Below are 13,966 nucleotides of genomic sequence, written 5' to 3' on the forward strand. Positions count from 1 at the left end.
TTATAACCGTTGCTTTCTACAACCAACTGTCCATTGCTGCCACATGTTCCTGATTATCCACAGATCTATGTGTAAGTAAATGAAAAGAAACTGACAAATTGCAGCCATACATACCAACAGAATATCATGCATTTCTAATGAATATTAGCTACACTCTCCCCAACAACTACTGACAATTTCTGTTGATAACGTTCCATTCACAACTACGTTATTTTTTATTTTCTCATTCTCTACTGAATTTATGACAGTGTAGCTTTATGGTAATAGAAATAGCACAAGGTATTTCTTTTTATTTCAAACATGTTCTGTGTCGAAATTTCTGAGTCAGACACAATTGCAGTTTTTTCTGTCACTAAGAACCCCCTCACATATACAAAAAACAGGCCCTATAATCTGTTTAAAACTTTTCTGTTGCAAGAAATAAAGTTTCTAAATTCATTACAGAAACTGCACATCTCCATCACTTTCAAAAATTCTGTAGGCTTTTGTATTTGCCTCATACTATCGAATAAAATATAAAAATATTTGAATTCAATCAGCAGCAGATAAAACAAAAGCAAAAAATCAATAGGTCACCTAACTAGATTATTTCTTACTAATTTTTTTTCCATTTCCTGAGTAATGTGATTGAGTGGATAAGTGTTGTTTCAGAAATAAACGATTCAGTTTATTGGGTAATTGCATTTGTGAATTTAACAGTGGAGTGTCATTATTTTAAAGTAATTTGATGGTTAATGAAGGCAATGAAGGAGGTTAATTATTAATGATAATTCTGAGGTTTATAAGGAACTGTGATAATTTTGAAGATAATGGAGTTATGTTATGAATATGATGATAGGGTGACTATGATTATATTGCTGGTAATGAGGAATATGATGATAGGGTGACTACGATTATATTGCTGGTCATGAGGAATATGACATTAATGAATAACGAGAAAAGATATCAGGTTATGGTTAAGGCATGTGTTAGAAACCCAATTTTTGCTGTAGTTAATTTTTTTTAGCATGCATGTACTCCATTGGTTTACATGTAGTAAAATGCAACTGAGGAAAGTATATTGTCAGTGACACAACAGAAATATGTTTATTTATATAAAGTTGGGGGCACTCTAGTGAAAAATGGTTGATGTTTTGGCACATACAGTACTAATTTTTAAGAATATGAAATGGAGTAAGGAATATTTAACAAATGGCTCTGAGCACTAAGGGACTTAACATCTGAGGTCATCAGTCCCCTAGATCTTAGAACTACTTAAACCTAAGGACATCACATACCTCTATGACCGTGGCAGGATTCGAACATGCGACCATAGCGGTCGCGTTGTTCCAGACTGAAGCACCTAGAACCGCTCGGCCACACCAGTCGGTGAATATTTAACATCTACTGAAATTTTGTGTATTGCTTTTAGGTAATTTTCAGAAAATGTGTGCTCTTACCTCCCCTTTTCTTATGGCAGAAGTTTTATTAATAATTTTTCTGCATTAGTTATGCTGCATAGAAACATGTTTTGATGACAAGTCTGGAATAGCTGATTTTAATGAAAAAATAGATATGATAAAAGAAAGTACAAAAAAGCTACAAAATTTGAAGGATGGTGTATTATAATCCTTTGATGAAGCAATGTGTTCCAAATGGCACTTCTATCCACTCAAATGCAATAAGGTTCTTTTACTATGTTTCTTTTTAATTTCAGGTTGTTGTGTGGTACCTCTTTGATGTGTATTTTATTGACATTTTGTAAAGATACGAGGGCTATCCACAAAGTACATTACGTTTTCGTTTGTGTCCGTTAGGGGCGGGGCTAGCGTGGCCATCTTGGTGTCATGGCATTCTGCCGCTCAGTCGGCAACCTGCCGTGCTAGTGAGAGGTTTGTGCTGTACTCCGTTGAGTTACTGTGACAGTTTTAAATGTCAGCGTCAATTGAAAATGCCGCGAAGTGTGAAGTGCGTGCTGTAATAAGGTTTCTGACTGCAAAAAACTGTACACCGATAGAAATTTATCGGCAGCTTTGTGAAGTGTACGGGGACAACATAATCACTGAAGGTGGAGTGCATCAATGGGTCATAAAATTTTAAAATGGCCAAACTAACGTTCACGACGAAGAGCGAAGTGGAAGACCCAGCATAGTAACTGCCGAACTTGTCGAAAAAGTCAATGCCACGGTCTGTGAAAACCGTGATTTCACAATAACGGAACTATCTATGAGTTTTCCACAAATTTCACGAAGTTTGTTGCACGAAATCATTATCGAAAAGCTTGGTTACAACAAGTTTTGTGCAAGATGGATACCAAAAATCTTGACAGAGATTCACAAAAATCAGTGAATGGCTGCAGCGCTAACGTTTTTGGACGCTTACGAGAAAGATGGTGACTCATTACTCAATCACATCGTTACTGGTGATGAAACATGGGTTAAGCATGTGAACTGCGAGACAAAATTGCAGTAAATGCAGGGGGCACACAAATTCCCCCCCAAAACCCAAGAAATGCATGCAGACAATGTCGGCAAGGAAGGGGATGGCGACCGTCTTTTGGGACAGAAAAGGTGTGATTTTTGTGGATTTCCTGGAAAGAGGCACTACAATAAACTCTCAAAGGTATTGCCAAACTCTGCACAACCTCAGAAGAGCGATACAAAACAAGCGCAGGGAAAGTTGGGCTCAAAGATCTTGCTGATTCATGACAACGCCCGGGCCCACACGGAAAATGCCACTCGTGAAGTTCTCGAATCTTTTAAGTGGGAGTCGTTTCCTCATCTGCCGTACAGTCCCGACCTGGCACCGAGCGACTTCCACTTATTCCCAGCAATGAAGAACTGGTTGGCTATGCAGCATTTTGATGACGACGCACAGCTTCAAGAAGAGGTAACCACGTGGTTGAAGGCGCAGGCGGCTGAATTTTACGACGAAGGAATTTCCAAGCTAGTCCATCACTACGATAAGTGCCTTAATTTAAATGGCAACTATGTAGAAAAGTAGTATTTAAGTGTGGCTTTCATCTGTATATAATAAAAAAATTTCCAATACTTCATTTATTTTTAATTCCAAAACGTAATGTACTTTGCAGATAGCCCTCGTATTTACAAAAGGTTTTCCCTGTGCACTGATATGTGAAATTGTTAGAGGAGGGGGAAGCGTTATTGAAAATTGTGTAGTCCAGTGGTCGTCAAACTGTGGCCCGAGGGCCACATGCAGCTCATATCACTTATTAATGCGGCCCATGGTTCTAAGTCGTATTTTATAATAATATGCATCTATCAACTAACAGGTGAATTCAGATACGTCAACTAATGCTAAGAGTTTTGTATGAATGCAGTTTTCTCATTCAGTAACAAACAAAAATACTTTGAGATATGTTATTATCTTAAGATGTGCTTAATTTTAATTGATGTTGGTAAATATGATTGTGAGCTGACTAAAGTTGGTCGCCCACCTCAGGGGCAGAGAGGTAAACAGCATGGCCACTGAAGGATTAGAGGGAGTGAGAGGGGAAATGTTTCATTGTCTTCTAGTACTGACTGACTAACAGGCGTGCACGACTCATAATGATCAATTTCTGTGGTTTAAATTTTAACATGTAAATAACACGGAACCGTGATTGCGCATTATGGAGACAGTTACCTTCGAATGCAGTACTTATTTCTAGCAAGGGATATGACCTACATTAAGGCTGTTGTAATACAAAATGAGTGGAAGGAAAATATCATTCGAAACATTTAGTTAACATTTCTGATCGTGCCTAATATTGCACAATACACTTACACATAAGTACAAATACTATTATTAATCAGTTAATAATCTGCTCACACAGGCAACACAACACTTCATCAAGCAATCGCAGTGTCACAGTTTTGGGGTCACCAAGGGTGGCAGCAATCTGAAACAGAGCACAGTTGACACGAAGTGTTACAAGTGGTGCCAACGTTTGACGCTCAGTACTTGAGGACCACAGCCAATGTATGGCGCCCTTCTATAATTACTCTGTTGAGGGCTCATAATATAATGATTTATGTGGGCTACAATTAATAGTAAGATTGGTATATACGTGGCACGAGGTGCTGCCCACAAATCAGTATTGGTTCTTGAGCAAAAAATTTTGAAGACTACTGGTGTAGTCTTTTATGAACTGAAGATCCAAAGAAACAATTACACCTGCCTAATATCGTGTAGGGCTCCTGCGAGCGCATAGAAGTGCCACAACACAACGGGGCGTGGATTTGACTAATGTCTGAAGTAGTGCTGGTGGGAACCGACATCGTGAATCATGCAGAGCTGTCCATGAATCCAGAAGAGCACAAGGGGATGGAGACCTCTTCTGAACAGCACATTGCAAGTTATCCCAGATATGTTCAATAGTGTTCATGTTTGGGGACTTTGATGGCCAACGGAAACATTTAAGCTCAGAAGAGTGTTCCTGGAGCCACTCTGTAGCAATTCTGGATGTGTGGGATGTCACATTGTCCTGCTGGAATTTCCTAAGTCCATCAGGATGCATAATCGATATGAATAGACAAAGGTGATCAGACAGGCTGCTTACATACATGTCACCTGACAGTCGTATCTAGACTCATCAGGGGTTCCATATCACTCCAACTGCACACGCCCCACACAATTACAGAGCCTCCACCAGCTTGAACAGTCCCCTGTTGACATACACGGTCCATGTATTCATGACAGTGTCTCATACTTGTCCACATTCAACCACTCGATACTATTTGAAATGAGATTTGGCCAACGAGGCAACATGTTTCCAGTCATCAACAGTCCAGTGTTGGTGTTGACGGGTCCAGGCGAGGTGTAAAGCTTTGTGTCATGCAGTCATGAAGGGTACACGAGTGGGCCTTCGGCTCTGAAAGCCCATATTGATGATGTTCGTTGAAAGGTTCGCATACTGGCTCAGCATTGAAATCTGCAGTAATTTGCAGAAGTGTTTGTTGCACTTCTGTCATGTTGAATGATATTCTTTAGTCGTTGTTGGTCCCATTCTTGCATGATCATTTTCCAGCTGCAGCGACATTGGAGATTTGATGCTTTACCGGATTCCTGATATTCACAGTACACACGTTAGGTGGTCATACAGGGAAATCCCCACTTCATCGGTACCTCGGAGATGCTGTGTTCCATTGCTCATGCGCCAACTATAATACCATGTTCAAACTCATTTAAACCTTGATAACCTGCCATTGTAGGAGCAGTAACCGATCTAACAACTGCGCCAGATACTTCTTGTCTTATATAAGCACTGTCAACTGCAGCGTTGAATTCAAGCCTGCTTATGTATCTCTGTATTTGAATATGCATGCCTATACCTGTTTCTTTAGTGCTTCAATGAAGTGATATATATGATGTGGACACTTGGAAGTAGTGCCAAAAACAGAAAGAAAATTAGTTTATTAAAATTTATTTCAAGTACAAGGGTATCTTATCAAGAAATTTAGGTCTGACGAAAAGAATTGCTTTGTATCTTTCTTGCATGTGACCTTGTGCTGACGCTAGTGCAAAGTATGCAAAGTACATGGAATCAAAATGCCTTGTGACTGCAGTAAAAGGCAGACAGTGAATTAAGGATGACAACAGTGGATAACGTGGCAGTTTGGTGAAACCATCATTGTAATGGTTTCAAATTTTTTTCCGCAAGTAATGTTTGATGATAAGTAACTAAGTAAATAAAAATTAAATTTTGTAAATTGCTTCTGAATAAAAACGTTATTAAAATTTTCAGATAACCAAGTACTCTGTAAATTTAAGTATTTCACTAAATTTAGTAATACAACAATTAAAAATGTAGAGAAAATCTAATTTTGTAATTTTTTTAATGATGAAAATATTCAGGTTTCTATTTGATAATACCGTCTGGCTAACTCCATGGGTGCCTTGAAGGGAAGGGGAAGGGGGAGGGGGAGGGAGGCTGGGGGCGGATTATGTGACGAAGGATTGAGCCATACCATCCTACTTTAGCTACACTCCCTAATTTGTAAGTTAATGCATGTATTAATTTTTTCCCAATGTTTTTACTCAAATATTAATGGTAACATTACACATTACACAAAAATGTCAAGTTTTGAATAAAGAGAACACCACTTCAAAACCTTATTATTCAGGTCATGCTATGTACTGTTCTGGATGTAGTAATCAGTTTCACTAGGAATGCTGTAGTTGAAAAGTTATTGCAATTATAAAATTTTGTGCAGCCAGTTATTCATAAAAACACTATGAGCTAATACATTAAATACAAAGGAAAGACCCAATTCACTACAAAGACTAATTTCCCCTTATATCAGTAATGTATTTATATTTGCCCAAATTTAAGTAGTTTTCAGATGCTGTTAATTGAAGACTTCAAATATCTCAAACTATTGGAAAGGATTATGACCAAAGTACTGTAACATTACAGGATTTAGTCACATACTTTTGTTAATATGGAGTTTCTACATCCAATATCACCCATATTATGTGACAACCTTCACTAATTAAGAATTACATAATTTTCAATAACTGAATTTCATCATTCAGTGCAGATGCCATACTTGTAATTCAGTGAATCCCAGTGTGTATACATAATTCAGTTCTGTACATTTTAATAGCTACTATTCATATCCAATATGCGTTAAAACAAACTTGGCCACAATTTCAGCTGCCAGTTAGGAATGAACATTTTAATCCATAGTATTTTCAAACTGTAACTGAATTACCAAACTTGCTTAGTATTTTAGTGTAAATCTTTATAAGGCTGATGCTCATGACATTTGTGACAGTCTGCTTTGAGTCTAAGTCAGTCTACATTCAGCTTTAGCAATAACTTCATTTCGGTCAGTACAAGTCTTAGCACTGCATTGATCACGTCACTGGATTATGTTTGTTATTCTTTTGACACCATGTTTTGGTTACAGAAAAGTATACAACGCATTACATATTGGGATTTATTTACATCAGACTCAGAAACCATTATATTGCAGTATAATGTTGCATAAACAACACCGAGTGAACTCATTTGCAGGTTGTGAGCAGTATCTGTTAGAATGTTAGTAAACCTCTTTGAGTATATGTACAATTATTGCCATGGTATGTTGTGGGAAGATTATTAATATTGTATGTGCCTGTAAGACACTTCAGAACTAATTAAATGCCATGAGAACTGGCACCTCCCTCTACCTGCTGCACAACCTAATTCACGTGCTGATGTACATTTCTTGATCATACTCTTTAGCCCATTTACTGAAATGGTGCCTCTTCTTAGTTGTTTCTGTCAGCGATATTTCTGCAGTGCAGTGCTGCCACTCCTGCAGTTCTAATAAAACAACTTTCCCTACAGTGCACAGGCTTTCTTCTGTAGCCAGTGTGTCTAGTGCTGAAAATTTTGAACTTTCTAACACTTTGCACTAACAGCCACTTCACAAAGCAATATGCACTGCCAAGGGATAAACAGGACATTAATGCAAAAACAGAAAACATTTCACATTTTTTCACCTGGAGGCAGAATGTGGAACTATTAGCTTTCAGCATACTCCACCACAAGTGCACCAATTAATGAACATATCTGCAATGTTTCATTGTCGAACGATGTATACAGCCCACACCGCAACACCATCAGTGTAATTGTAACTACCTGGTACCCGCAAAAGTTTCAACTGTATCACTGCTTACTTACTGTATCTACAAAAAATAATTAACTTGTGATAAAATTAAGCCAGTAGTATTCAATTCTGATCAGCTTATACAAGGATTGTACTACAAATCCATAATATGCTAAACCAAACATAAACACACATGGGGAACATTCTTTGCAGGAATAACATAACACATAGAAGAGCGACATAATGATAGAACTTAATGAAAAGTCACTGGAATGATGTTACACTCACACATCATGGGGTAATTGTGAAGTAATTAACAAAAATAGTGTATTGTTATCAATGTATATTTCATGAAATTTCAATGCAAAACCCAAATTATTTCTACATGGTAATCATATCAGACATGTTGTCATTATTTGTCAAGCTAAAATTTGCCATTTTTTTTGAAAGCATACAAATTTCAATTGTAAGTTAAACTAAGTACAGTTTAAAAAATATGTGGAATGATCTTTTAATTGCTGCAAATTACATAAGGACTAACAGCAATAGCTGTGGAGGTCAGTCAGTATTGCCTCAGTTTTAGCAAAATATTGTGTTAGTCGAGAATGAAATTTTGGTGTATGTCTTTGTAGGAAGAAACTATAGAAGGATGTTAACTACATTATCTGAATAATTAGTGCACCACAAAACTGTATTAATATACAGAATTTGGTTACCAGGCATGCTTCACGAAGGATGTATTAAATATTAAGGAAAAGTTACATCACCTATTCAACAGGAAACAAATATGGAAGTTAAATATTCAAGATTTAATTGATCCATTGCTGTCAGTGTTTCTTCTGTGATGCCACTACTTTCATAAAATAAAGAACTGCTTCAGTCACAAATCGTGATTTTATTTCAATGCACAATGCATTTTCAGTCCTTGGTGCTTATCGTCAGGTGCTTTGACAGTTTACATCTTTTGTCAAATATAGGTTGATTCTGGTCATGATAAGACTACACTGGTATATTACAAAGTGGCAGATTGTGAATATAAGTTAACAAAATTAAAGCAATCCAAAAAATAACCTATTTTTTTCAGTAGTGGATACCTGGTTTTGAAGTACAATATGAGAAGGCATGTTAATGTACATATATACACTTTCCATTTTACAGCGCATCTGTAGAATGGAAAGTGTATATATGTCTGCTCACACTGCACTCCAAAACCAGGTATCTGCTAGTGGAAATTTGTCTTATTAGTTTTGTAAACTTATATTTCAATATGCCACTGTAATCTTACCATGACCACAATTAATCTAATTACGGAAAAAATTGTTGTAGACTGTCCAAAACCTGAAGATGAGCTCTGAGAGCAAAAGGCATTGTGCATTGAATAAAATCACAATTTGTTACTAATTTATCCCAGGAGCAGCAAAATGTTAAAGGATTTTTGCAAAACTTGATAAAGTACACTGAACTAAAAGGTGACATTTTATGTTTTCATAATAATTCATTACATCAATGACCACTTAAATTATGCAAAATATTCACATCACCAGTTCTGGCAAACAGCTGTCGTCTTCAGATGTGATAAAATGTGATGTGATAAAATCCACTACAAAGCTTCATACAGATATATAACAAAAACAACTAGGCACTTAGAACATTACAAAGTCAATATTCTTAAATATCTGTGTGATGCTTTGTAGTGGATTTTGTCACACGTGAAGATGATAGCTGTTTGCTGAAACCAGTAATGTAAATATTTTATACTTATTTAAGTGATAGTTCACATAATGAATTATTATACAAAACATTTACAATAATCCCATACTTTCTGCTGTCTCAACTTTCAAAAAGCTTTTTTAAGTTCTTTGTAATATACAGAAACAGTCTTTCATTGTCAGGATACAAGTGTTTCACCTTGCTTTTGCACCAAGCCTAAGAAAATGGACCATTTTAGCATGTTGTCTCAAAATTCCTCCCTGAGATCATTTTACTATTGCCACCAATAGTCATGACTTGCTACCCATAAGTTCCCAACCTCTTTCTTTTTTTTTTTCTTCTTCAGGAAAATAACCACCAACTTGACATGTCTGCATTTCCATTATCGAGGCTACATAATTGTACATTAATCTCTCAAGGGTGTATGGACTATCTGCCACTGAATTATTCTTTTCAGTGTAAAAAATGGGTTGGAAGTACTAATTAACTAGATTCCAGTTCTTTCCATAGGAACAGCATAACCAACTACTAGATGAACATACTGGATGGTTGTGTTTGTGGGTTTTGGAAAGTGTACAGAAAGTGGGTATGTGGGGTGAGGAAGGAGATGGAGTTGGGAGAGAGGTTCTGGGACGAGTCTAGGTATTTGGGTAAGGATTGGAGGCTATGTTGGAATTGTTTTAAGATTGTGGATGGCTGTTTTTTTGTTCTGCTGAGAGGATTACAAATTTAGAAAGGGATCTGAGAAAGGAAGGCGAGGCTACATTTGGAGATAATGAAATCCTGGAGGGTGGGGGGAAGAGAGGCAGGGTTATGGTTGGATGAAATTATGGACAGGGAGAGGCAAGGTTCAACATTACCTTTCAGTCAGTTTTCGTCACATGGCTTGGTGGCAAAAACGTGGTTTTACCTTAGAAATCAGACGAAGGAAAGTACGTTTTACACCGGTTTAGCATGACTGAATTTGAGTGTAAGTTTGCAGGTGATTCTTCGTTAAGGGCTGAAACTTCTGTTGGGTTGAGATTCTTGGTAGACAAATTGACAACAGTGTTAATTCCATTTCCATTGCCTAATCCCTTAAGTTGTTATCCAAAGACTTTTTTTATACAGCTCATGTTTTTCTAAATCTGTTTCCAATGTTTATTTCAACTCTTTCGTTTTACTATTGACCTTTCAGGTTTCTCTTGTGTTCTACCATGATCCCCCTGCTGTCACTGACGTTACTTTTCTCTTATTACATTAACATACGATTCGTTATGGGCCCTTGCTCCATTTACCTTATGTCAATTCACAAACGCAATTCTATGCCTAGCTGAAACCCAGTCCACATGTTGTTGTTGTTGTTGTTGTTGTTGTTGTTGTGGTCTTCAGTCCAGAGACTAGTTTGATGCAGCTCTCCATGCTACTCTACCCTGTGCAAGCTTCTTCATCTCCCAGTACCTACTGCAACCTACATCCTTCTGAATCTGTTTAGTGTATTCATCTCTTTGTCTCCCTCTACGATCTTTACTCTCCACGCTGCCCTCCAATACTAAACTGGTGATCCATTGATGCCTCAGAATAAGTCCTACCAACCGATCCCTTCTTCTAGTCAAGTTGTGCCACAAATTTCTCTTCTCCTCAATTCTGCTTAATACCTCCACATTAGTTATGTGATCTACCCATCTAATCTTCAGCATTTTCCTGTAGCACCACATTTCGAAAGCTTCTACTCTCCTCTTGTCTAAACGCAGTCCCACATATTGTTCCTGAAATTCTGCCAAATCTATGAAATCCCCTTGCCCCTCCCAATGGGATCACAATACAAACACCCTCCTCTGGATGCCATCCTCCTTTCTCAATTATCTCCAGTTCTTCAGACCCTGTAAATCTATACCTCTCACAAACCTACTGGTATGAAAATAAATTTCAGTGCCACAGGTATATCTGCTTCCTATGTACATCAATATCAATCTCATCAACTATTAACACTAACTCTACTTTGACAGCTGCCACCACTTCCATGGGGAGTGCAAATGAAGAGCAATCCCTTGTCCACTATGTTGACAGACAGGCAGGTACTGTCTTCCAAACCTATTCCACAAACAGATCTTTTGTGCCACACCCACACATGCTAATTCTCAAACCTCCCCCCCCCCCCCCCCCCCCCCCATTAACACAATGTCATCTTGGACTGGAATAATTTGACCAACATCCTCTGCATGGGCTTCTACTACTACTCAGTGCGCTTGGAAATGAGGAATAGCCTCTCCAGAATCCTCCTAGCTTCTCGTAAAGTTAGAATTCTGCCACTTACACAATCTATGAAATATCGTCATCCACATTTATGCCATTCTCACTCCCAAACTTTTGCCAGATGGTTCTTATCCCTGGGGAACACCCAGGTGCAAGACATGGTCTATGCTCCCAGCCAGTATATCCATTTCCATTCCCTTTATAGGGATATCATAACCCATCAGAGACAGAGCCACATGTGAAAACATCCCTGTCATATACCAACACTACTGGGCTTGACCACCAACAATAGGTCCACCCAAATAAATGGCCACAGCCAAACGGTGGCGAAGAGAAAACTGACCATATACTGGCAGAACATACAGGTCGACATGACATGCCCAACTTTATTTTAGTGGCTGCTTCACAACCCATGCCATCTGCATCCTTCCCCTTCTTAGCAGAGTTTCAGAATAATATAAGGGGAATTTTTCTTACAACATATTCTTCAATTTACAGTCTCCTGACTTCGATCTGTACTAGCCCCTGTCCCACACTCACCACCATCCCAGTCCTCATGCCTCCCACTTTACTCCCTTAACCTAAGCCCAGTGTGTTTCTCTATTATTTACCTCATACTCCAGTTTTTGCACTTCACTCATGTCCTCCTCCCACTTAACTGTTCCACATCATCATATTCCACACGAATTTTTCCCAGAGTCACATTCCTATCTGTGTCCATTGCTGTCTCTCCCTTATAGCTGTCAGCCTCCCATTCTTGTTGTTCTCATCCCATCTACCTGGCACCTATCCCCATCAATATGCCTCTAGTGCCACAACAACATAGCCAGTTGGGATTATGCAGCCATCTGAGTGTTTTTTTAATTAGCTCCAAAGGACATTGTATGAAAGCTTAAAGCTGATTTAAACCTCATTTACATTCTTGTTCACAGTTCAAAACTCTAGCTATATAGTAAGTAGTTAGCTTCACTCATTCCAATATTTGTATTCTAGCCCAAACTTACCTGTATTGTGCCAAACAATGACGACGATGATAAACTGTCCAATGCAAAGAATGCATAACAGGTAGATAACCAAACCCACAACACAAAACTTAAATGCTAAATCAAATGTTTAAAACACACAAAAGACTGGTACTACTACTAGCTGCAATGAAAAATACATACTGTCAAAAAAGTTCAAGGAATGAAAATGGAAGCAAACATTTAAGAATTCCATTATCACATACATGATTAAGCAAGAGCTTTCCTAAATTTTCAGACAAATATCAAGACATTTCCCTCACAAACACCACTGACAATTTCTTCCTTAAGTTTGTCAAAACTGACGTACTGTTACATTTTCTAATATATTCTCTATATTAATGTAATCAATTTATACTTGTCATTGTAACATACTCCTTTAAGACACTACCCTATACATAAGCTGGGAAGAAAAGACTTGCTGATGTTATTTTAATGGCATATCTAGTAACAATAATAATTTATTGTTGAAATAATGTGAGAAATAGATAAACTATCCCTTTTATTTCCATCAATCACAACACTAGAAAAATTTGAGTAATCATGTCAAATTCTACAAACTGTTTATGCATTAAAGAATGAACAGACCAATAAGAGACATTACCTTTGCTTTTGGCATTTTAACTTTATGAAGTAAAGGCAAAGATACACTGGAAAAACCCTATCAGGTAAAAATATCAACGTTACAATACCTAATGAAATCCTCATGGTAATAGACAGAAAATTTCTCAATGAAACACAAATTATGAAGTAGACTGATACAAAGTAATCTGTACTGCTTTTTCTAAATTTTTCACTTCCAATGAAACACTCGATATAACAAAGGGCTTATGTGCTTGTAGTGTACTGAGCTGAAAGAGGGCTACATATTTGTTCTAAAAGCACATTTCACATGTGCTGCTCACATGACAAGAATAGTACATTTTTTTTTTAGGCAAGTAAATATAAATTTTATTATTGACTCACTGCTTTAATGCCGCAGACAACTGTCGTGTTACCAATTTTTACAACTGAGGACCCATCTGCTGTGCTGACTGAACCTACATTAATGCTTGCTGGGCGAAACTTCATCAACGTCCGGCCATCTGGTCTAATTTCATGAGCCTTGAAAATATATATGAAACAGTCATGATAGTGACATTTAATCAGAAATAAAATCTATTATGAAAAGAAATGTAAACACACCCAGTATATGTTGTCTTATGCCTCTTAATATTTAGATAAATAAAAATTCAACTAAAATACCTATTGTTAGCTTATATCTTCACCGATTTCCATAGTGACATAGATGATAGATGGCACAGACATTTGGAGAAAAGCAAAGTATCACAGAGATTAAACACACACACACACACACACACACACACACACACACACACACACACACAGAGCATCAGGTTTGAACAGAATCAGTTGTTTTCA

General features: G+C 37.5%; 1 protein-coding gene across 2 annotated transcripts in view; it reads right to left on the reverse strand.

The window, feature by feature from the left end:
* LOC126412144 (exosome complex component RRP43-like) overlaps window positions 1-13,966 on the reverse strand; it is a 153,375-nt gene that overhangs the window by 107,388 nt on the left and 32,021 nt on the right. For both annotated transcript variants that reach the window (XM_050081600.1, XM_050081601.1), the window contains exon 3: window positions 13,511-13,648. In XM_050081600.1, the coding sequence (XP_049937557.1) occupies window positions 13,511-13,648 (138 nt within the window). The remainder of the gene's footprint in view (window positions 1-13,510; window positions 13,649-13,966) is intronic.

This window comes from Schistocerca serialis, chromosome 7, assembly GCF_023864345.2.
Source record: "Schistocerca serialis cubense isolate TAMUIC-IGC-003099 chromosome 7, iqSchSeri2.2, whole genome shotgun sequence".
NCBI lineage: Eukaryota > Metazoa > Arthropoda > Insecta > Orthoptera > Acrididae > Schistocerca > Schistocerca serialis.